The sequence below is a fragment of the Acanthochromis polyacanthus genome, chromosome 22 (genome assembly GCF_021347895.1).
Source record: "Acanthochromis polyacanthus isolate Apoly-LR-REF ecotype Palm Island chromosome 22, KAUST_Apoly_ChrSc, whole genome shotgun sequence".
In the NCBI taxonomy this organism is placed as follows: Eukaryota; Metazoa; Chordata; class Actinopteri; family Pomacentridae; genus Acanthochromis; species Acanthochromis polyacanthus.
In genome coordinates, this window is record NC_067134.1 from 5,704,471 (window position 1) to 5,729,762 (window position 25,292).

A 25,292-nucleotide genomic window follows, 5' to 3' on the forward strand; every position below is an offset into this window, starting at 1 on the left:
CAAGAACTTTGTACTGGTACCAGAACTTAGTAGCGGTACTAGAACGTAGTAACGGTACCAGAACTTAGTAGCGGTACCAGAAGTTGTGTAGCTGTTGTGTGTCAGTGTGTGCTGACTGTGTTTGTGTTTCCTTCAGGACGAGTTTTGGAAGTTGTACAACAGTAAGTTCAGTTTAACTTCATTAGAAAATCAGTCAACACAAATATTAACACTCGGTAACTGGAGAGTTAGCGGTTGTGTTCCTCTTGTGTTACTGTTGTGTGACTGTGTTACTGTTGTGTGATTGTGTTATTGTTGTGTTTTAGTCCCAGACAGTTGTGGGTCTGCACCGTGTCTAAACGGAGGAAGTTGTTCGACTCATTCTGGTTCTTACATCTGCAGCTGTTTACCTCAATACAGTGGAATCAACTGTGAGCTGGGTGAGACACACAACAGACAGAGACGCACAACACACACACAACAGACAGAGACGCACAACAGACACACGACACACAGAGGACGCACAACGACACACGACACACAGAGACGCACAACAGACACACAACACACAGAGACGCACAACACACACAACACACAGAGACGCACAACAGACACAACGACACACAGAGGACGCACAACAGACACACGACACACAGAGACGCACAACAGACACAGCGACACATCAGAGACGCACAACAGACACACAACACACAGAGAACGCACAACACACACAACACACAGAGACGCACAACAGACACACGACACACAGAGACGCACAACAGACACACAACACACAGAGACGCACAACACACACACAACACACAGAGACGCACAACAGACACACGACACACAGAGACGCACAACAGACACACGACACACAGAGACGCACACAGACACACAACACACAGAGACGCACAACACACACACAACACACAGAGACGCACAACAGACACACAACACACAGAGACGCACAACACACACACAACACACAGAGACGCACAACAGACACACAATACACAGAGACGCACAACAGACACACGACACACAGAGACGCACAACAGACACACAACACACAGAGACGCACAACACACACACAACACACAGAGACGCACAACAGACACACAACACACAGAGACGCACAACACATACACAAAACACAGAGACACACAACACACACACAACAGACAGAGACGCACAACCACACACACAACACACAGAGACGCACAACAGACACACGACAACACAGAGACGCACAACAGACACACAACACACAGAGACGCACAACACACACACAACACACAGAGACGCACAACAGACACACAACACACAGAGACGCACAACACACACACAACACACAGAGACGCACAACAGACCACACAACACACAGAGACGCACAACACACACACAACACACAGAGACGCACAACACATACACAACACACAGAGACACAACCAACACACCACAACAGACAGAGACGCACAACACACACACAACACACAGAGACGCACAACAGACACCGACACACAGAGACGCACAACAGACCACACAACACACAGAGACGCCACAACACAACACACAACACACAGAGACGCACAACAGACCACACAACACACAGAGACGCACAACACACACACAACACACAGAGACGCACAACACACACACAACACACAGAGACCGCACAACAAACACACAATACACAGAGACGCACAACACACACACAACACACAGAGACGCACAACAGACACACAACAGACACGAGACGCACAACAGACACACAACACACAGAGACGCACAACAGACACACAACACACAGAGACGCACAACAGACACACAACAGACAGAGACGCACAACACACACAACACACAGAGACGCACAACAGACACACAACACACAGAGACGCACAACACACACACAACACACAGAGACGCACAACAGACACACAACACACAGAGACGCACAACACACACACAACAGATCTGAAGATGTCAGAGTTCTTCAGGTTTAATCTCAGATGTTCTCCGAGTTCTTCAGGTTTAATGTAAGATGTTCTCAGAGTTCCAGGACACCGACAGATGCGACCTGGAGAACGGAGGCTGTGAACATTTCTGTGAGGAGGACGTGGACGGACGGAGACTGAACTGCTCGTGTGCAGATGGATACTTCCTGGATGAGGACGGACGGAACTGCAAGGCTGAAGGTAGAACATCCACTGAGGTTCTATAGAACTGCTAGAACATGGTGAGATCATCAAAACAGAAGGCTCATCAGCTGTGTTGTTGTTGTTGGTGCAGAGTCCATAGCGTGCGGCATGGTTCCGGTTCTTGGGGGAGAAAAGAAGGAGAACCATCTGCGGATCGTTGGCGGTACCGAGTGTCCGAGAGGGGAATGTCCGTGGCAGGTAGGCTGAGTTCTGCTGCAAGTTCTGATCCAGCAGAACCACAGTCTTCACTGCTGCTGGTTCTGTTTGAAGGTTCTGCTGCTCTACAAAGGCAAAGGGTTCTGTGGAGGAATGATCCTTAAACCCACCTGGATCCTTACGGCGTCGCACTGCCTGGAGAACACCGAGATCCAGTTCCTGAAGGTGGTCGCAGGTATGAATCCTGAAGAACCCGTTAGAGAGTCCAGAACCAGGAAAATACCTTCACTTGGTCTTTAATCCACAATAGAACCTTGTGTACATGTTGCTTTTGGTGTTGTCACAAATGAAATTATGAAGACCCCAGGAAAAATAGCTGTTGCTTTGCAAAAGCTAATAGAGGATCTTAATAAAACAAACAAACACACAAACCTGGTCTTTAATCTACAGAACCTTCACCTGGTCTTTAATCTACAGCAGAACCTTCACCTGGTCTTTAATCTACAGTAGAACCTTCAGTCCTTAATATTGATAGGATCTTTTTGAGGGTATGTTCTCCAGTAAGACCCTGAAGATGGCTGATGTTCTGTTTTGATCTGCAGGAGAACACAACACGGAGGTCCATGAAGGCAGCGAGCAGGAGGTCCAGGTCTCAGAGATCATCATGCACGAGGATTACCAGCCCAGAACGGCCGATAACGACATCGCTCTGCTGCGTCTGGGTTCTCCCATCGTCTTCACGCCGTTCTCCATTCCGGCCTGCCTGCCGACCCGGCCACTGGCCAACCGGGAGCTGTGGGCGGTCCGTCTGCACACTGTCAGCGGTTGGGGGCGTCGCAGTGAGAACGGTCCCACCTCCCACCTGCTGCGCCGCCTCCAGGTTCCTCGCATCCGGACACAGGACTGCGTGGAGCAGAGCGGCGTGGTGCTGACCCAGAACATGTTCTGTGCCGGGTATTTCGACGGCCGACAGGACTCGTGTAAAGGTGACAGCGGCGGTCCACTGGTGACCCGCTACAAGAACACCACGTTCCTGCTGGGCATCGTCAGCTGGGGAAAGGGATGCGCCCGACCCGGGAACTACGGCATCTACACCCGCGTCTCCAACTACCTGGACTGGATCCACAACCACACCGCAGCCACAGAACCAACAGAACCACCCAGGAACCACACCCAGGCTCCAGCAGCCAACAGAACCAGCTGAGGGACGGAAGAGAACCGACTACTAATGAGTTATTGACTGTTCCTGATCGATTGATCGACTGATTAAAGAAGTATTTCAACGACTCTGAGAGTTTATTAAAAAAATCATCAACATGATCCACAAGGTTCTAACTAGAATCCAGGTTCCACCATCACAATGATCAACAAGGTTCTAACCAGAACTTAGGTTCCACCATCACAATGATCCACAAGGTTCTAACTAGAACCCAGGTTCCACCATCACAACGATCCACAATGTTCTAACTAGAACCCAGATTCCACAATCACAATGATCCACAAGGTTCTAACCAGAACTCAGGTTCCACCATCACAATGATTTACTAGGTTTGATTTGATTTGATTTGATTTATTTTTCACACACAAAGTTAAACAAACAATTCGCATTTCTTACATTAAAAGTGTGAAGGAGGGTTGCCAAAAATCCCTCAAGGGATTTGAGAGAAGACAGCCTCCAAAAAAAAAAGAAAAAGAAAAAAGAAAAACCTTCTCAGGTAGACAATTATATAAATATGTTAAAATATCAAATAACATGCCAACAGTTCCTAAAGTTATACACAGGGTAAAATATTACCTCTTTAAAACATATTGACCAAAGACAAACCAGGTGTTAGTAGACTAACTAACTAACTAGAACCCAGGTTCCACCATCACAATGATCCACAATGTTCTAACTAGAACCCAGGTTCCACCATCACAATGATCCACAATGTTCTAACTAGAACCCAGGTTCCACCATCACAATGATCCAAAATGTTCTAACTAGAACCCAGGTTCCACCATCACAATGATCCAAAATGTCCTAACTAGAACCCAGGTTCCACCATCACAATGATCCACAATGTTCTAACTAGAACCCAGGTTCCACCATCACAATGATCCACAATGTTCTAACTAGAACCCAGGTTCCACCATCACAATGATCCAAAATGTTCTAACTAGAACCCAGGTTCCACCATCACAATGATCCATGTATTAGCAGAAAGGTCTAAACCATGTCTGTCACTACCAACTCCTGCCACCTCTTGAAAGATGTGCACCAGCCTGACTGGGTCCTGTCTCATCACAGATACACAATAATATGGATTTCAGTGGATATCAGGAGAACAATCCAGAACCATTAAATTCTGCGTTTAATCTAAAATCAACAGATAAAGCTTAGATAATAAACAATAAACGATGATTTACAATCAGATTAATGATTAAAGTTGATTATTTCAGCTGTTTAGGTTCTTCGGAGAACCCATGTCCTCCTTTGTTTACTGATCTTGTTGTTTTCATGATTCAGAGGGTCAGTGGGCGGGGCCAAGTGACAGCTCGGTGGGCGGGTCTTAACTAGCTGTCTGTGGGCGGTGCATAGTGGGTGGGCGGGGCCTGAATAAACCCTGTGGTTGCGGTGGAGGGTTAGGTTGGGGTTAGATCTGCCGTCATGCTGCTGACGAGGAGCTGTTTCGGGTTCCTGGTGGTTCTGGTGGTTCTGGGTTTCTCTGCTGCTGCTGCAGGTCTGAACATGAAACTAAAACTGTTATCTTGTTTTCTCTGGTTTCTGTTTTGAGCAGAAAAATCCTCCTTCTGTGTTCTAAATCTGTGTTTGAGGTCAAAGACTGAATTTATTGATCACTCTACAGTAAACATTCTGTGTAAGATGTTCAGCTCTGCTTTGTTATCTTTGGGTTTCAAGAGAGTTTATCATGAAAATAAATCTCCAGCTGCAGTTTCTAAAAAGCTGAATGTGGACACAGGAAACCAGGGTGTCCAACATGTGGTCCACAGGCCAAAAGCGGTCCTCCATAGGGTCCAATCAGGTCCTCCATAGGGTCCAATCAGGTCCTCCAGAGGGTCCAATCAGGTCCTCCATAGGGTCCAATCAGGTCCTCCATAGGGTCCAATCAGGTCCTCCAGAGGGTCCAATCAGGTCCTCCATAGGGTCCAATCAGGTCCTCCAGAGGGTCCAATCAGGTCCTCCATAGGGTCCAATCAGGTCCTCCATAGGGTCCAATCAGGTCCTCCAAAGGGTCCAATCTGGCCCTCAAAGTGTAAAAATTCCAGAGAAGACATTAACTGCAGATTGTAAATTAGTAAAACTATAAATTTAAAACCATTTCTAGACCATGACAAGTTGTTTGGATCAGAAAGTAAAATACTAGATTTCTCTTTTTTCTTTTTGTGTCTCATTTTTGGAATATTTTGTCTTGGTTTTGTTGCTTTGTGTCTTTTGTTTTCTGACTTTTGTTTTTTGTCTCGTTTTTTTTTCGTCATTTTTGTTGTATTTTGTGTTTTTTGGTCTTTTTTGTGATCCTCCAGTAAATCCTCCATGGTTCAGTTCCAGGTGACTAAATGTTGTGTTCCTTTGTAGACACTCTGTGATCTGGAAGTTGTAATGTGGAAATGATAAACTGAGGATGTTGATGAAACTGAATATATTTTTCTGGATAAATTTCAGGTTGTTGAGGATGTTTAGTAAAAAGATTATTCCTTAAATGTGAACGTCAGGAACCATTAGGAGTTGTGGTTCTTTAGAGGTGGTTCTAATGTGGTTCTACTGGTCTACTGGAGATCAGACTGGACTGGGATCAGTTTGTCATGTCAGCATTAAGGCTTCCGGTTCAGGTTTACATGTTCCAGGGTTCCTCCTTGTTCCTGAGGTCTTTAAACCAAAATGTTCTCTGTTCCAGTGTTCCTCCAGAAGCCCAAGGCCGACTCAGTTCTGCGGCGCCGCCGAGCCAACAGCGGCTTCCTGGAGGAGCTGAAACAGGGAAACCTAGAACGAGAATGCATCGAGGAGATCTGTGACTACGAGGAGGCCAGAGAGGTGTTCGAGAACGACGACAAGACGGTCAGAAACGTTCTGGTTCTAGTTTAACAGCAGAACCATAACATAGCATAATACTTAACTATGTTCTGTTGGTTCTCCAGAGGCAGTTCTGGCTCACATATGAACGTAAGTACCTCCGTCTGTTGTTAGTTCTTCCTGGTTCTCAATTGTTCTGTCTGCAGCAGTTTGTTTTCAGAGTCATATCTCTGATCAACTTTGACTCAAAGTTGAACCTTCAACCACCAAACACCCAGCAGATATCTGAAGAACACCAGAACCATCCGATGAGTCAGCAGAACACAAAGGAAAACACAAAGGATCAGCAGATCAGCAGGCCAACAGTCCAACGGTCCTTGAACACATCACAGAGGGGTTCTACAGCAGAGTAGAGAGGAACCTCTGGAACCATGGAGATAGAAGAACATCTACAGGATGAGATAGTAGGAGCTTCAGAAGGAACCAACTGGAGGTTCTGGAAGATGTTTCCAGAACCTCCAGTTGCTCCTACCATCTCCAGGAACTGGATGACTGAGAACATGAACAGAAGGATGAGGAGATACCATCAGTTCAGGTTTAACACCTGAAGAACCATGGAGATAGAAGAACATCGACAGGACAAGGAGACAGAACCACCACAGAGACACTAGAAACTTATTGTTCTCTATGGTTCATGTTCTGAGGTTCTGTCAGTTCTGTTGTTATGATTAATTATTTTCTATGATTCTGTGCTTGCGCTAGCCATTTGCCACTTCTCCAAAGGCGAAGCCTTCCTCAGGATGGCGAAGCCATTTTAGCATGTTTAGCCACGGTGGCGAAGCTAATTTTGCCTAATAAATGTGAAAAAAAGGTTAACTTACAACTTTTCGTAATTTGCAGAGCGATAATTAAGGAAAATAACAAACCGCGTCTCCTTTACTGAGGAGCGCTACCGAGTATAACCGGAACGAGCCGAATGCTTCCGATCATTAATAGATGCACACTCAGCCAATCAGAAAAAAGGATTCAGACTACAGCTCTCGCTCTCTGCACCTGGCTTACTCCATTTCCACCAACACCCCTCTCCCTTTGCTACACACACACACACACACACACACACACACACACACACACACACACACACACACACACACACACACACACACACACACACACACACACACACACACACACACTTCCCTCATCCCCAATCCCCTGGTCCTTGTGCATCCCAACTTGTTAACCCATGCGTTTTTTTCTTCCTGTATTATTGCTATTCAGGCTTTCAGCTGCTATTTGGCTGGCGTTAATTGGTCATTTCATTGTTTTTCAATCTGTCCAATACTTTCTCAATTGAGTGATTAATTATTTGTTCTATAAACTGTCAGAAAAGGGTGAAAAATATATTGTATCAGTATTTCCCAAAGCCCAAGATGATGTCCTCAATTGTCTTGTCTTTTGTCCACAACTTTGCGCGCCGCAGTACAGATTCTGAAAAAGTGTGGATAAATTCTAGCACTTTAGCCACAGTGGCTAGAGACAAATTTTCCTAATCCAAGCACAGTGATTAATGTTCTAATGTTTCAATTTTCAGAGGTTCTAATGTTCTGATGTTCTATTGTTTTGAGGTTCTGTCAGGTCGGTTCTGTAGTTAAATTTATTTGCTTCTGTGATTAATGTTCTAATGTTCTAATTACCTGATGTTCTGAGGTTCCGTCAGGTAGCTATGATTAATTGTTTGCTTTGACTGATGTTCTAATGTTCTAATGTTCCATCAGGTTGGTTCTATAGTTATAATTAATCGTTTTCTATGACTGATGATCTAATGTTCTGATTTTCTAATGATCTCATGTTCTGATGTTCTGTCAGGTCGTTTCTATAGTTATAAATGATCGTGTTCTGTGATTGATGTTCTAATGTCATGAAGTTCTAATGATCTAATATTATGATGTTCTGTCCCGTCAGGTCGGGATCCTTGCCTGGTGAACCCGTGTCAGAACAACGGAACCTGTGTTTACATGGGAACCTCGTATGAGTGTCAGTGTTCTGAGGGCTTCGAGGGACGGTACTGTCAGACAGGTAGAACCTTCAGAACCTTCAGAAGGTTTGACCAGGAAGCAGAACACATGAGAACAGGTTCTGCTAAGGTTCTGCTAATGCTCGACTGATGCTGGTTGTGGTTCTCCTCAGTGTTTAAGGACTCTCTGAAGTGTCTCTACCTGAACGGACTCTGTGACCAGTTCTGTGACGGTTCTGGAGAACGTCGGAGATGTTTCTGTTCTGAAGGGTACCAGCTGGCAGAAGACGGACGGAGCTGCGTGGCTCAGGGTTCCACCTTCATTTATCTACGATAGAACACATTTATCTAGAACCAAAGGAGGCTGGGTTCTAATGTTCATGTTCATCTGCAGCCGGTTTACAGACCAAGTTCAGGAACTTAAACCAGACGTTCCAAAGGTTCCAAAGAAGAGCTAGATATCCGACATTTATCACATTAATATTCAGGTTTTAGATGTTACATTACATTAATATTCAGGTTTTAGATGTTACATCACATTAATATTCAGGTTTTAGATGTTTTATTACATTAATATTCAGGTTTTAGATGTTTTATTACATTAATATTCAGGTTTTAGATGTTTCATTACATTAATATTCAGGTTTTAGATATTTATTACATTAATATTCAGGTTTTAGATATTTTATTACATTAATATTCAGGTTTTAGATATTTTATTACATTAATATTCAGGTTTTAGATGTTTTATTACATTAATATTCAGGTTTTAGATGTTTATTACATTAATATTCAGGTTTTAGATGTTTCATCACATTAATATTCAGGTTTTAGATGTTTATTACATTAATATTCAGGTTTTAGATGTTTTATTACATTAATATTCAGGTTTTAGATGTTTTATTACATTAATATTCAGGTTTTAGATGTTTTATTACATTAATATTCAGGTTTTAGATGTTTCATCACATTAATATTCAGGTTTTAGATGTTTTATTACATTAATATTCAGGTTTTAGATGTTTCATTACATTAATATTCAGGTTTTAGATATTTTATTACATTAATATTCAGGTTTTAGATGTTTTATTACATTAATATTCAGGTTTAGATATTTTATCGCATTAATATTCAGGTTTTAGATATTTTATTACATTAATATTCAGGTTTTAGATGTTTCATTACATTAATATTCAGGTTTTAGATGTTTCATTACATTAATATTCAGGTTTTAGATGTTTTATTACATTAATATTCAGGTTTTAGATGTTTTTTACAGTAATATTTGGGTGTATCTCCTCTAGAAAGCTAACATTCACTCATTCATATGTTGTTTCCTTCATAACGATCAAACTCAAGACACAAAGTAATTCTGGAGTTTTTCTCCTCTGATTGTTCAGATGTGAATAGAAGAAGATTTAGCCTCTACACATGAGGACGTAGCTGCAACGATGTCATGGTGATGGTTAGATACGATTGGTTAGAAGCCCCAGTCTCCTGGTGTCTAAAGGTTCTGGTAGCTTCTCTCTAGATGACCACTTCCTGTTGTTTCAGTGGAGTTTCCATGTGGTCAGCTGGTTCGAGAAGAACCTGGACTCAACCAAACGGATGCTGTTCAGACCCGAGTGGTTGGAGGAAACCACTGTCCTCCAGGAGAGTGTCCCTGGCAGGTAACCACACCTGCACACCTGGACTAGGAAGTCACTTCAACATATCAAGATCTGTTCTGTCAGCATCAGTTACCATGGAGATCTAGCTCCACAGCATCAGTTACCATGGAGACGTAGCCAGGTTGAACAGAGACACCTTCATGATCCTGAAGACTCTGACTTTATTCCCGACATACCTGCTGACTCACCTGTACCTGAACATTAAGGTTCTTCCTCTGGGTTCTGGTCAGGTTCTGGTCCAGCTGAATGGGAACAGTCACTGTGGAGGAGTTCTGGTCCGACCTGACTGGGTCATCACCGCCGCCCACTGTATCCATAGCAACAACCCCGACAACCTGACGGTGGTGGCAGGTATCCGAGAGTTTAAGAGAACTGGAGATCATTTTATTTTGTAATTCTATAAATGTTACAGCATTTTATTTTGTAATTCTATAAATATGACATCATTTTATTTTGTAATTCTATAAATATGACTTCATTTTATTTTGTAATTCTATAAATGTTACAGCATTTTATTTTGTAATTCTATAAATATGACAGCATTTTATTTTGTAATTCTATAAATATGACAGCATTTTATTTTGTAATCCTATAAATATGACAGCATTTTATTTTGTAATTCTATAAATATGACAGCATTTTATTTTGTAATTCTATAAATATGACTTCATTTTATTTTGTAATTCTATAAATGTTACAGCATTTTATTTTGTAATTCTATAAATGTTACAGCATTTTATTTTGTAGTTCTATGAATATTACAGCATTTTATTTTGTAATCCTCCGTTTCCAGGGGAACAGAACCTGGACGTAGACGACGGTACTGAACAGAGGGTACCTGTTTCCATGGTGATGGTTCATCCCGGCTTCGTCAGGGCGACAGGTGACAGTGACGTGGGTCTGCTGCGGCTGCTCCGCCCCCTGGTTCTGACCCGGCTGGTGGTTCCGGTCTGCCTGCCGACCCGGGCCCTGGCAGAGCGGGAGCTGCTCCAGGTCCGGTACCACAGCGTGTCGGGTGGGGCAGGAGGACTGGCGCCGGGCCGAGCAGCGCCGTCTCCTCGCCCGTCCTCCGCAGGATGACCGTCTCCCTGATCCAGAACTCCCAGTGCTCCCAGCGGGCCCAGTTCAACCTGACCGGTACCATGCTGTGTGCCGGCTACCTGCAGGGCCAGCAGGAGAGCTGCCGCGGCGACGACGGCGGCCCGCTGGTCACGCTGTTCGGCTCCACCCACTTCCTGACCGGCGTGGTTGCCTGGGGGCGGGGCTGCGCTCAGCCGGGGTATTATGGGCTGTACGCCAACATGGCCGCGCTGGTGGACTGGGTCCAGGAAGTGATGAAGAACCCGGTGACACCAGGACCCCCGATGGACCAGAAACTGGTTTAGATGTAAACTGGTCAGCGCGTTTGAGAAATAAAAGAATCATCCTGTAACAATAAATACAATAAAATAACAAGTAAATAAGATAAAATAACAATAATCATCCTGTAATAATAAATATAATAAAATAACAGGTAAATAAGAAAAAATAAATATAATCATTCTGCAATAATAAATAAAATAAGTAAATAAAATAAGATAAATATAATCATTCTGTAATAATAAATACAATAAAAATAACACATATAAAAGGTAAACAAGACAATAAACAATAACAACCTCTAATAATAAATATAATAAAATAACAAGTAATTAAGGTAAAATAATTAAAGAAAACATCCTTGGCTCCTATTTAATGATTAATTGACTCTTATTTTGAAAGGTCAGATTTGAGCTAAGATGATTTTTCTGTTTACAAACCAGAATCTTTGATGTTTGATGTTTATGTTTATTTTCTAATTTTATTTTATGGAAATAAAATCAGTTTGATGTAAAAAAACAAAAAACAAAAAACAAAACAAAACCAATAAAGCAGCTTTTTATGACTCATTAATGAAATATTTGCTTTCTGTTTGTCTTTTTAGTTAGATTTGTTATTATAAGACGTCCAGTTTTCTACATTTAAAGCATTAATTAATCACAGAATTTGCTTTAAATTCATTTATCTGTATGTTATTTTGACCGTTTCCATGTTTGTTTTTCTTTTACTATAAAACGTTTTCATTTCTGGTCAGATGAACTTCCTGGTGGAGGTTCATCAAGCTGATTGGCTGCTGCAGCGCTGAGGCTCCTCCCACCTTTTTGTTCTTCTGTTTGATGAAGCTGCAGCAGTTTAACTCTGTTAAAGCTGTAGTTCTCTACTGTTTATACGTTAGCAGCAGGGCATTCTGGGAGCTGTAGTTCTCTACTGTTTATATGTTAGCAGCAGGGCATTCTGGGAGCTGTAGTTCTCTACTGTTTATACGTTAGCAGCAGGGCATTCTGGGAGCTGTAGTTCTCTAATGTTTATACGTTAGCAGCAGGGCATTCTGGGAGCTGCAGTTCTCTAATGTGTATACGTTAGCAGCAGAGCATTCTGGGAGCTGTAGTTCTCTTCCTGGTAGCCCCAGATAAGCCCCTCCCAGTAGGTCAGCTGACTCCCGCCCCTCCAGGTCATCGTCCTCCTGCTGCTTCCAGTCAGACTCTACAGTCCTCTGAGCTTCTTCAGGTTCTGTCCGTCATGTTCTGGTGTTTCCGTCTGGTTCTGGGCCTCCTGTTGCTCCGGCCGGCCTCTGCTCATGGTAGGTTCTGATCTGGGTTCTGGAGGGTTCTCATTCAGGTTCTGGAGGGTTGTGGATCCGTTCTGTGTCTGATGATGTTGATCTCATTGCTGAGATAAAGGGGAACTGAAGCCCCTCACAGTAATCAGATTACTTCTAACAGATTAGCTTACTGTATCTAGATTCAGGATCCACAGCAGGAACTCCGTGGAACTAAAGGAGGAAACTGTTGGACCAAGATGGAGGAATCTGATTCAAAGTCAATTAAACTGATCTGAAGTCATTTTAAACTGAATTGAAGTCATTTTAAACTGAATTGAAGTCATTTTACACTGAATTAAAGTCATTTTGATCTGATCTGAAGTAATTCTGAGCGACTTGTCTTCCGACTCGTCTGGGAAAATAATCGTCTTGTTTTAGACGTTCTGGTTCTACTTGGTTCTAGTGGAGAAGCTCTGATGTGATGTTGTTCTGTGGATATTCTCCTGCTGGAATGTTCCTCTTCTGCATCCGGTTCCTCCTCAGACCTTCATCCAGAAATGCCATTAGCATCATTATACCACCACCTCCATGCTCCACCATCAGGACTGTTAATAACTGATAGTTTGAGATCCAGGTGACACTGAACATGTTCTGCAGGAATGTGTTCCCATTAATCCACGTCTCAGTTCTCTCTCCAGTGTTCTTGGACGGCCCGGCAGCCAGCCAGGTTCTGATCCGGTCCAGGAGAGCCAACAGCTTCCTGGAGGAGATCAAACAAGGAAACATGGAGAGAGAATGCATAGAGGAGCGCTGTGACTGGGAGGAAGCCCGGGAGATCTTGAGAACAGAGAGAAGACGGTAGGAACCTCCCAGAACATGTGGAAGCATCAACAGGACATGTGGAATCACACCAACAGGGCACGCAGAACCACACTAAGAGAACAGATAGAACCACATCAGCAGAACACGTAGAACGGCATTAACAGGACACGTAGAACCACACTAAGAGAACACATGGAACCACACCAACAGGACGCGTAGAACCACACTAAGAGAACACATGGAACCACACCAACAGGACACATAGAACCACACCAACAGGACACATAGAACCACATCAACAGAACACATAGAACCATACCAACAGAACACGTAGAACCACACCAACAGAACACACAGAACCACACCAACAGGACACACAGAACCACACTCAGAGAACAGATAGAACCACATCAGCAGAACACATAGAACCACATCAACAGAACACATAGAACCACACAAACAGGACACGCAGAACCACACTAAGAGAACAGATAGAACCACATCAGCAGAACGCGTAGAACCACATCAACAGAACACATAGAACCAAACCAACAGGACATGTAGAACCACATCAACAGAAGACATAGAACAACATCAACAGGACACGCAGAACAACACTAAGAGAACACGTAGAACCACACCAACAGGACATGTAAAACGGCATTAATAGGACACGTACAACCACATCAAGGGAACACATAGAACCACACTAACAGGACACATAGAACCACATCAACAAAACACATAGAACCACACCAACAGGACACTACAAGAACCTCCTCCACCCTCAGACCACCAGAACACGTAGAACCACACTGACAGCTTTTTAAAAACATCTAAGTAGAACCAGGTTCAACTAAATCAAGTTTTGGAACATTTCTTGATTTTATTGACTGATCTGAAACTAAATCCAACATTTAGAACAGACAGACTAGAGTTCTAACCAGAATCCTAGTCTGTTCAGTTTCTGATAAACTAAAATGTTCTGATCCGTTCTAAAGTTTTTCTAAACCGTCTGGGGTTTTTTTTGTTTTGTTTTTTTCAGAATGACTTCTGGGCCAAATATGTGGGTAAGGAAGTTCTTTCAGAAACCCTGAAACATAAAGATGCTCAAGTTCTAAAGTTTGTGTGTTCTGGCCTCTGGTGAGAACGCGATGCAGTACCGACGTTCTCCAGCAGAACAAATTGAACCTGCTCTGCTGGTCCTGCAGATGGCGATGCCTGCGAGTCGCAGCCGTGTGATCATGGCGGACGCTGCAAAGATGGGATTGGTACTTACACCTGCTACTGCCAGGAGGCTACAAGGGCTTCAACTGCCAAGTCGGTGAGAACAACTCTGAACGTACATTCATTGAATCAAAAGTTCTGCTGCAGAACATTCATTGAATCAAAGGTTCAGTTGGAGGTGAGGTTGGGTTTTAATAAAGGTTCCATCACAGTCTTGGAGAACTTCCATCCATCTTCTGATTCAGACTCTCTTGGTGGCAGTAGATCATTCCAGATGTTTCTTTACCAGAAGTATTTGGTTCCTGGGGGAACCCGAGGTGTTCTCAGGCCAGATGAGATATGTGATCTCTTGTCAAACTTCAGATTCAGGAGGAACCGTGTCATTCCTTCATGGTCGTGGAACAGTTTATCCTGCAGAGCAGCTGAGGAATTAGAGGAGTTAGACCTACAACTGTCTTCTCTAGGGAACCCCATAGGAGGTTCTGCTGGAGTGTACAACTGTCTCCATCCATCCATCCATCCATCCATCTTCTTCCTCTTGTCCAGGGTCAGGTCATTCCAGACTTTCCTCCTTTCAGCAACACTTTCCAGCTCTTCCTGGGGGATCCCCAGGCGTTCCCAGGCCGGATGAGATATATAATCCTTCCAGAGAGTTCTGGTTCTACCCCGGGTGTCCTCCCAGGAGGACGTGTTCAGAAAACCTCCAAAGGAAGTCTCCCTGGAAGATCAGAATCAGATGTCCAAACCACCTCCACTGGTTACTTTAGAGGTGAAGGATCAGCAGCTCTACTCTGAGCTCCCTCCAGATGTCTGATCTTCTCCTCCTATCTCTAAGGCTGAGCCCAGACACCCTACAGAGGAAGCTCATTTCAGACGCTTGTATCCATGATCTCATTCTTTGGGTCACTACCCAGAGCTCATGACCATAGGTGAGGGTTGGAACGTAGATGGATGGTAAACTGAGATCTTCTCCTTGAGGCTCTGCTCCCTCTTCACCACGATGGTTTGATACAACGCCTCCATTACTGCTGACGCTGCAACAATCCTCCTGTCCATGTCTAGCTCCATTTTTCCATCACTACTGAACAAGATCCTGAGATACCTGAATGCCTTCACTTGGTGAAGTAACTCCCCCCAACCCAGAGGGAGCAATCCACCAGTTTCCATCAGAGAACCATGGCCTCAGACTTGGAGGTTCTGATCTTCATCTCCACTGCTTCATACTCTGCTGCAAACCGCTCCAGTACTGCTGAAGGTCAGAGGAACCAACAGAACGACATCATCTGCTAAAAGCAGAGATCCTGAGGTCCCCAAACCAGACACCCTTCTCATTGAGGCTGATCCTTGAGATCCATGAAGACCACAAAGAGGATCAGACAGTCCAACGACGTCCAGAACCTTCAGCATCTCAGGGAGGATCTCATTCACACCTGGTGTCACTGAGGAGCTTCTTAACTACCTCAGCAAACTCTACCACGGATATGGACAAAGATCACCCAGAGTCTTCAGGCTCTGCCTCATCCATAGAGGACATGTTTACCGGATTCAGGAGTTCCTCAAAGTCCTCTTTCCATCGTCCACCAATGTCCCCAGTGCGGGTCAACAGTTCTCCACCCCGGCTATACACAGCCTGAGCAAAGCCCTGCCTCCCCTTCCTGACGCGTTCAGCGGTTTGGACAGAAGGTCCAGGTGCTGTTGTTAGAAGGTCCAGGTGCTCCACTGGTGGTTTAAACTGTGTTTCTTCTGTTCTGCAGTTATTCCTGAACTCTGTGAAAACACAAACGGCGGCTGTGAACATTTCTGCAACGTGGTCCGAGGCAGCGTCCAGTGTTCCTGCGCTGACGGATACTTCTTAGCATCGGACGATAAATCCTGCGACTCCAACGGTGAGACTCAGGAACCAAGGAGGTCTGATGGCAGCCATGTTCTCCAGTTTGCTCTCAATCCCACCTCAAGGTTCTTTCACTGAAGAAACTCCTCAAAAATCCTCTAAACTTCTCTCCAACTCCAGAGAAATTCAAATGTGGAGCCCTCATCACGGAAAACATCCGGAGCGTCTTCAGGTACGAGAGGAACATGACGGCCAATGTGACGACGGTCAATGCGACGGTGGAGAACGTGATGGGTCTGAACGGTACCATCAACAACACTGAGCAGCGAGACATGGACGTTCTGTCCTCCGCAAAGACCATCTTACCAAGAGTTACCGAGCAGAGGATCATCTCTCAGATGGCCGGAATGACTCGCATCGTCAACGGAGAAGACTGTCCACCTGGAGAATGTCCATGGCAGGTAAAGACTCAAGTGGCTGAGCAGATACCAGATGGAGCACCTGCCAGTCAATCAGGTGTTTCCAGCTGTAGCTGATGTTTCCACCAATTAACTTCATTGTACATCATAAATGGAGTTTTATCTTCCCAGGCTCTGCTCCTCAATGAGGATCACCAGGGGTTCTGTGGTGGAACAATCCTCAACGAATACATCATCCTGACCGCCGCCCACTGCATGAACCAATCACAGTACATCTACGTCAAGCTCGGTAGGTTCAACAGCCAATCACAGTCCAGCACACTGTAAGCTCTGTCTGTGACTCAGCAAGTCAGAAAAACAATAATTATTAACCCTTTACGCTTCAGTGCGTCGTAGGTGTACCGCCGGCGGTACACCTACTAATTTGCATAGGAATTTCAAGAATGTCCGACGGGTGCAAACACGATTATACAAACACTATACGCCGATGGAAAGCTTAGATTCTCATGAATCCGCCGGTATAAACCACTTTCAGATGCGATTACTACAGCGGGTGAGAAAAACACATTTGTCCGACAAAAACGAATATTCATCCATCCGTTCTCTGTACACGGCTTTAACGCACACAGCGCGACTCACATTTCTGGTTCATTACTACACACAAAAAAAAAAGATTCCACAAAAAACGGCCATAATCCAACCTTTTACATCCAGATGACACAAGCCAGTAAACTATTTTGTCCAAAACATGTCCTGAAGTCGGTATAAAATCCCCGAATCGGTCGTTTTCAAGGAAATGCACCTCGTGATGCCCGTCCAATATTCCCTGTATTTTTCGTAATTTTTTTAATTTAAAAATAGAATATTAGCGATTTTTGTACTGAAAACGGCTGGAATTGACTGAAGCTTAAAGGGTTAAACCATCACAAAATGTTTGAGATTAGAGAGCAAATATGATCCACAGTGGGTTAACCTGAGTCCACAGTGGGTTAAAGTGAGCCCACAGTGGGTTAAAATGAGTCCTCAGTGGGTTATAGTGAGTCCACAGTGGGTTAAATGAGTCCAGTGGGTTATAGTGAGTCCACAGTGGGTTAAAATGAGTCCTCAGTGGGTTATAGTGAGTCCACAGTGGGTTAAAATGAGTCCACAGTGGGTTATAGTGAGTCCACAGTGGGTTAAAATGAGTCCACAGTGGGTTATAGTGAGTCATCAGTGGGTTAAAATGAGTCCATAGTGGGTTCAAATGAGTCACTAGTGGGTTAAAAATGAGTCCACAGTGGGTTAACCTGAGTCCACAGTGGAATAAAATGAGTCCACAGTGGGTAAAATGAGTCAGGATCTTCTCAGAAAGTGTCTGAACATCAGAATTAGTTTATTTGTGTTTATAATGACCAGAGACTCACCTGTTGGTTGTTCCAGGTGAGTTTGACAGGTTGGTGAATGAAAGTAACGAAGTCGACCACACGGTGGAGACCATCGTGACCCACAACAGGTACCAACCCAACACCTACCACAACGACATCGCCCTCATCAAACTGGCCACGCCCATCAAGTTCAGCAGGTACATCCTGCCAGCCTGTCTACCTGAGCAGGACTTCGCCGAAAAGGTGAACCTCCAGACCAGCTATTGTCTCATGATGCTAGCTTAGCATGGACATGGCCAATGTTTGTTCGGCTGTGGTTTATGTCAGAAAATGTGAAGTCGTATGTGTGTACATGTTTAATGAAGTCCCAAGGACTTAGAAGGTCCAAAACAACATGAATGAAATTTTGAAGATTTATACAACACAAACAGGATTTAGAAGGTCTAAAATGAGACACCAAAAAACGAATTAGTGAGCAGAGAGGAAACGTCTGGAGAAACATCTAGAGTATGAGGAGACTAGTTCCAGAGTTTATCATCTGATAACCATGGTGGTTCCAGGTCTTTCCTGATCTACGGAAGAGGGGCATTTCTTCTTGGCTCCCGCACATCGTTAGAAAATCTGAGAGTCTCTGAAACTTCTGGAGATGATCTTCAAAGGTAGTTGAGGTGAGGTTCAGCAGGGTTTTGACGGTAACGTGGCATTCCTCCTTGATCCTCTCAGGTCCTGATGAATCAGCCCGATGGGATAGTCAGCGGTTTCGGGCGTCTGGGTGAAGGTCGGCGGCCGTCCACCATCCTGCAGCGCCTCACACTTCCATACGTCGATCGAAAGACCTGCTTGGAGTCCACAAGGCTGAAGATCTCCGCCCGCATGTTCTGCGCCGGGTACGACTCCATCGCCAAGGACGCCTGTCAGGGCGACAGCGGCGGACCACACGTCACACGCTACCGGGACACCTACTTCGTGACGGGTATCGTGAGCTGGGGCGAAGGCTGCGCCCGCGATGGGAAGTACGGCATCTACACCCAGGTGTCCAAGTTCACGCGCTGGATCCGAGAGGGCGTCAGCCGGCTGGTTCCCCAGGACAAGAACGGAACCCGCCGGAAGAGGAACCACAGCGCCATCAAGAGGCTGGTCATGTAGCACGCCTGGAACATTTCTGTAATACTCTATTGCCTGTAACATGTCTACTATAATACAACTGTAACACGTCTACAACACGTCTGTAACATGTCTACTACAACACATGTAACACATTGACAACATGCCTATAGCACTTCAAGTACAACACACCTGTAACACGTATACTACAACAAATGTAATGCATCTACTACATGCCTGTAACACATTAACTACAACAGGCCTGTAAAACGTCTATTACAACACACCTGTGACATGTCTACTATAACACACCTGTAACACGTCAACTACAACATGCCTGTAACACGTCAACTACAACACACCTGTAACACGTCAACTACAACACACCTGTAACACGTCAACTACAACATGCCTGTAACACGTCAACTACATCATGCCTGTAACACATCAACATCAACACACCTGCAACACGGCTACTACAATATGCCTTTAGCACGTCTACTACAACAAATGTAATGCATCTACTACATGCCTGTAACACATTAACTACAACAGGCCTGTAAAACATCTATTACATGTCTACTATTACATGCCTGTAACACATCAACATCAACACACCTGTAACATGTCTATTACATGCCTGTAACACGTCAGTACCCAACTGGAGGACAGATCATATCTGAGCCACAGAACCAACGTTGACTTTGGTCCAGTCAGCAGCTGGTGAAGTTCTCTAGGTTCTCCTCTCGGTTCTTCACATGTTCTTTGTGGTTCTAGACATGAGGCAGCAGAACCGTTGCTGGAAACACGTGGAGAAGAATCTGTTTCTTCATCAAACAGAAAAACATGAAACCAGTTTGTTGTTTCTTCAACGAAAACCAGTTCTTGGTTCTAGTTTGAGATGTCTGACGGTTAAACAGGTTCTACTTTCACATATTTCATCACGTGTTAAACTGAATCCTGCAGCTTCCAGTAGAACTTAGTTTAGTCTTTAATCTTCTGTCAACCAAAAGCCTGTTTCTGTGTTTTGTCTTTCTTGTTTTTGCCTGAAATGAGCTGAAGATGAAATAAAAACCGAGAACCAAACGTTTCTTATCAGCATCATGGAGAACTTTAGAACTAATGTAGAACATTATGTCCAACTGTAAAAACTTCTGGATGAAATGATTCTGATTTTCCAGCATGAAGGAGAAAATGTTTACTGAAAAAATGAATTTCACAACCTCAGTTTTAAAAATGTGGACAGAAAGTTTGAGAGTGGATCAGTACATTAATAATAATAATACTAATATAAACTAAGGGCTGCAGTGTAAATCGGTTGCAGCTCCTGGATCTCTGAGCTTCAGCTAAAAAACCTGAACCCATGAAATGATTAATCTGCTGATGAAGCCTTGTTTACCTCAAATAAACAGTTTCAGAGGTCGCTGCTTGTTTGGTGAAGTTCTTCCTGAACAAAGTCCAGAACAACCTGAGAACCGAGTTAACTCTTTAGAGGAACTGAGGAACTCAGAAACTCAGGAGACGAGCTGAAGATAAACAATTAGAGATGAGATAAAAGAAGACGTTCAATAAATCTGCAGCAGTTAAACAGTTTAACTGACTGTAAGCAGCTGTTTGTCAGAGCTGTGAACAGCAGAGTGTGAGTGTGTGTGCGTGTGTGTGTGTGTGTACTGGTTGTGTGTTTGTGTGTGTGTTAGGCTGCAGTCAGTGTGTCGTCGTCGGCATCATGGCAGCATTTCTGATCGCCATCGGCCTCCTCAGATGTTTCCTTCAGGTCCACGGAGACGGTAAGACTTCACCAATAATTCAATCACTTATTAATAATCAATTAAAGTGGTGGTCATACAGACAACTAATGGTGATTGGACTGATAGAAATATATGAATGAACACGTATGTAAACATAGAATAGACTGTACTAAACGTAAACATGGGACTGACTGTAATGACACGTATGTAGACATAGAATAGACTGTAATAAACACGTATGTAAACATAGAACACACTGTAATAAACACATATGTAAACATGAATCTAGTGTAATAAACACGTATGTAAACACAGAGCGTCTGATTGGTGGACCTCAGAGCATCATTAGTTCCAGTAAGGTGGGGTTCTGGTGTCAGTTTTCCGCACAGAACCTGAAGCCGTGGGCGGGTTCCTGCGGTCCAAACGGGCCAATCGGTTCCTGCTGGAGGAGATCCTGCAAGGGAACCTGGAGAGGGAATGCTACGAGGAGATGTGCAGCTACGAGGAGGCTCGAGAATACTTCGAGGACACGACCCAGACGGTTGGTTTAGACAGACTGACTAGAGCACGAGAACACGAGAACCATCAAACCGCTCTGACTTGTTTGTTTGTTTACAGATCAAGTTCTGGACCATTTACTGCGGTGAGTTCCGTTTAACTGAAAACTAAAGCCTGTAACACGCCAACTACAACACGCCTGTAACACGTGTACTACAACATATCTGTAACACATCTACTACAGCAAACCTGTAACATGTCAACTACAACACGCCTGTAACACATCAACATCAACACATCTGTAACACATCAACTACAACAAACCTGTAACACGTGTACTACAACATATCTGTAACACATCTACTACAACAAACCTGTAACATGTCAACTACAACACGCCTGTAACACATCTGTAACACATCAACATCAACACATCTGTAACACATCAACTACATCACACCTTTAAGATATCAATATCATCACACCTGTAACACGTCAACTACAACACACATGTAACACATCAACTACAACACACCTGTAACATGTCAACATCAACACACCTGTAACATGTCAACTGCAACACGCCTATAACACGTCAAGAACAACACACCTGTAACACGTTAGTATTCAGCTGTAGGAGTGATCAATATTTAGTTTGGATGGTTTGTTATGATGAGTTTAGTTTTACTAACTGGCAACTAACTGGTAACTAACTAGCGACTGTTTTAATTAGTAAAAACTAACAACAGATCAACGTTTCTCTGCTCAGCCTAAACTGGATGGTTGAATACTTACAGTGAGATTCAACGTGTTGAGTATTTACTACTTTAACTTTCAACTCTAAGTAAATGATTATTATGAAGTACTTGTACCCAAGTACTAAGAGGTGTTGTTGTCATGGAGACGGTGACCAGTGTGAACCCAACCCCTGCCTTCACGGAGGGAACTGTACCGACATGGTGGGCGGTTTCAGCTGCTCCTGCCCCGCCCCCCGCCACGGACGGCTCTGTGAACTGGTTGAACCGGGAGAACTGGGAGATGGAGGGCCGCCACCCATCGCACCACAGTACAAGCAACCAGGTAGGACCACGCCCACCTCTCCACCGCAGAGTCGGGTTAGTTGTGTTGACTGATGGGTCTCTTCCAGAGGTGTCCGAGTGTCCGACTGGAGGCCCGGCGGCGTGCGACCAGCTGTGCACAGCGTCCTTTCACAGCTTTAGGTGCTCCTGCATGTCGGGCTTCAAGCTGCAGAGCGATGGGAGGAGCTGCCAACCTGAAGGTGGGCTTCAAGATAAAAGTTGAACAAACAGCTCCCACTAACCGACCAATAACTGAAGGTCTTTGTGTCCTCAGCGGAGTTTCCCTGCGGACGCCTTCCGGACACCGCCGCCTCCACCTGTCGCCATGGAAACTGTCCCTGGCAGGTAAGCCCTGAAGAAGACATTTAACCCCAATAAACCAAACATGGTGCAGATAGTGCTTGTTTCTGCCTCCAGGTGTCGCTGCTGAGCAGCAGCAGCAGGGGGGCGGAGCTCTGTGGAGGCGTGGTTCTGGGCCGGCGCTCCGTCCTCACCGCGTCCCGCTGCCTCCTTGCCTCTGGTTCCAACCCCAAACCTTCCGACTTCTTCGTGCTCACCGGTGCCGACCGCCGACTATGAACATCCTGCTTCATTTTCACAATAAGAGTTCACTCACCTGTCTTATCTCGTCTCCTAGGCAACAGGAAGATCCTCCTCCCTGTCCGAGCGCTGTTCCTCCACAACCGTTTCCAGGCGGATCGCCATGACAACGACCTCGCCCTCCTTCAACTAGACGGATTGCTGCCCTTTGGCCCCGCCCTCATCCACCTCTGCCTGCCCACCAAGGACTTCAGCGAGAACATCCTGATGCATTCTGGGAGGACCGGCGTCGCCAAGAGACTGACCCGGGACTGGAACCAGAATCAGAACCAGGACCTGGTCTACATGACGCTGGACGAGTGTCGCAGGCACTTAAACATTTCACATCCGCTCAGTAACAAGATGTTCTGCATGAAGACCCAACCTTCAGGGAACCAACACAGAACCCAACAGAGCCCAAACAGATCTCACAGCAGGTCCCATGTACCTTCAGGGAACCACACTGAGACCCAGAGATCAGGTGGACCTTTAGGGCACCGGATCCAGAACCAAACCCAAAACGCTCAGAATGGGTCTCAGAGCCTTGGCAGAACCTTGAAGCTCCAGAACCAGGAACCCTTACCTGCCGAGTCGAGGTCTGAGGTGGGCTGGTCATTTGACGGGCTGTTGTTGGGAACGCCGGTCGCCACGGTGGAGCGAGGGACGGCCTTCCTGACTGGGCTGCTGAAGTCATCGTCCTCCGGTGGCTTCGTCTTCACCAAACTGTCCCGGTACCTGAACTGGATCCGACCGAGGCTGGAGGCCGCCGAGAGTCACATGACCTCCCAGGTCAGCCAATACCCCGAGGTCTACTGAGTCACATGACCTCCCAGGTCAGCCAATACCCCGAGGTCTACTGAGTCACATGACCTCCGGCCAATACCCCGAGGTCCGCTGAGCCGCTACCTTCAGACTGTTTATTTAAAGCCAACAGAGCTGAGACTAACATCGAGGACCATCTTCTGGAGAACCGATCAGCTGATCCAAAGTTCCTCTCGGGTCTCCGAGGAACCAGTAAATATTCACTGAAGCTAAAATCATAGAATTTAGATATTTTAATCTGATAATAACCACACGTTTCTATGGTCGATGATTTGCAGAAACATGAAGTCTCAGATGTTTCCTTTAGGAAGTTCTATTTGAAATGTGTAAACTTACATTTGCTGACTTTGAATAAATACATTAAAATAAATGTCTGAATGAGGTTTCAACTCTCTGAACCCAAAACAGGTCTAAAGGTGTTTTCCATTATTTCCAGTGTTGGTAATGTCTGAAAACATGCTGGTTCCAGGTTCTATAATCATTGTAAAAATATTATTTTCTTTATGAACAACCATAATGGGAGAGAAAATGACCAGAAAAATTATGGAAAAACCCAAATGAGATGCAAATCTAACACAATGGATGTAAAAGGGCCAAAATGTGGCAAGAAAAAGCCAAAACAAGATGGAAAACAACTCAACTGCAGCACAAAATGACCAAGGATGATCACGAAGAGCTTTGATATGTTGATTTCAAGTTCTTTTCCTGTATTTTGGGTAAAATAGATGTAAAGATTCAATAACGATGCAGAACATCCAAACAAACAGATGGAAAATGACAGAAATGTTGGAGATGGTTCCAGGACTGTAACACTTTTGTAAAATGAAGTGTTCCTTCTCTGGTTTAAGGACACAGAAGACGAAGGAACATTTGATGAGCCTCAGGTAATGATGGAACGTTTGATGAGTCTCAGGTAAATGGTCTGTATTTATATAGTGCTTTACGTCACATTCACACACTGAAAGTGTACCATGCAAGGTGCTAACCACGACCCATCAGGAGCAATTAGGGGCTAGGTGTCTTGCTCAGGGACACCTCGACATGAGCATGACGGGCCGAGGATCGAACCTGCAACCCTCGGTTGCAAGACGGCCACTCTACCCACTGAGCCATTCCACCCCCAGGTAGACGATGTGGGAACATT

General features: G+C 44.7%; 3 protein-coding genes, 1 long non-coding RNA gene and 1 pseudogene across 5 annotated transcripts in view; all 5 read left to right on the top strand.

The window, feature by feature from the left end:
* The window catches only part of LOC110970380 (coagulation factor VII-like), a 4,451-nt gene extending 829 nt beyond the window's left edge, over positions 1-3,622 (top strand). Inside the window, exons 2-7 of the mRNA XM_051942327.1 lie at positions 137-161; positions 306-419; positions 2,034-2,177; positions 2,272-2,378; positions 2,451-2,571; positions 2,939-3,622. Of these exons, the coding sequence (XP_051798287.1) occupies positions 137-161; positions 306-419; positions 2,034-2,177; positions 2,272-2,378; positions 2,451-2,571; positions 2,939-3,540 (1,113 nt within the window). The 3' untranslated portion in view covers positions 3,541-3,622. The remainder of the gene's footprint in view (positions 1-136; positions 162-305; positions 420-2,033; positions 2,178-2,271; positions 2,379-2,450; positions 2,572-2,938) is intronic.
* A 1,285-nt stretch (positions 3,623-4,907) lies between these two features.
* Positions 4,908-11,972, top strand: LOC127532013 (coagulation factor VII-like). The gene is given in 9 exon segments (XM_051943013.1): positions 4,908-5,059; positions 6,233-6,393; positions 6,474-6,498; positions 8,314-8,427; positions 8,539-8,676; positions 9,920-10,035; positions 10,266-10,386; positions 10,829-11,044; positions 11,047-11,972. Coding segments are annotated over 9 exon segments (1,338 nt in total). The 5' UTR covers positions 4,908-4,986; the 3' UTR covers positions 11,421-11,972.
* Positions 8,683-9,913, top strand: LOC127532101 (uncharacterized). 2 transcript variants are annotated; one of them, XR_007939355.1, is made up of 3 exons: positions 8,683-8,853; positions 9,223-9,315; positions 9,594-9,913. It is a non-coding gene; the product is annotated as an uncharacterized LOC127532101 (long non-coding RNA). The 2 variants fall into 2 exon arrangements; XR_007939356.1 differs by having other exon boundaries at positions 9,254-9,377.
* Positions 11,973-12,420: 448 nt separating the features above from the next.
* Positions 12,421-20,845, top strand: LOC127530207 (coagulation factor X-like; annotated as a pseudogene).
* Positions 20,846-21,010: 165 nt separating this feature from the next.
* Positions 21,011-24,553, top strand: LOC110971742 (vitamin K-dependent protein Z-like). Its single transcript, XM_022222144.2, has 8 exons — positions 21,011-21,209; positions 21,548-21,711; positions 21,789-21,813; positions 22,572-22,748; positions 22,816-22,947; positions 23,022-23,092; positions 23,165-23,306; positions 23,385-24,553. Exons 1-8 carry the CDS (start codon positions 21,149-21,151, stop codon positions 24,140-24,142), a joined length of 1,530 nt encoding a protein of 509 aa, XP_022077836.2. The 5' UTR covers positions 21,011-21,148; the 3' UTR covers positions 24,143-24,553.
* The last annotated feature ends 739 nt before the right edge of the window (positions 24,554-25,292 follow it).

Excerpts from the sequence above, each read along its gene's own strand:
- LOC110971742 (XM_022222144.2), top strand. The coding sequence starts at position 21,149 with ATGGCAGCATTTCTGATCGCCATCGGCCTCCTCAGATGTTTCCTTCAG. Across the intron at positions 21,712-21,788 it reads TCGAGGACACGACCCAGACG|ATCAAGTTCTGGACCATTTA; the intron begins GTTGGTTTAGAC and ends GTTTGTTTACAG. Across the intron at positions 23,307-23,384 it reads CGACTTCTTCGTGCTCACCG|GCAACAGGAAGATCCTCCTC; the intron begins GTGCCGACCGCC and ends CTCGTCTCCTAG.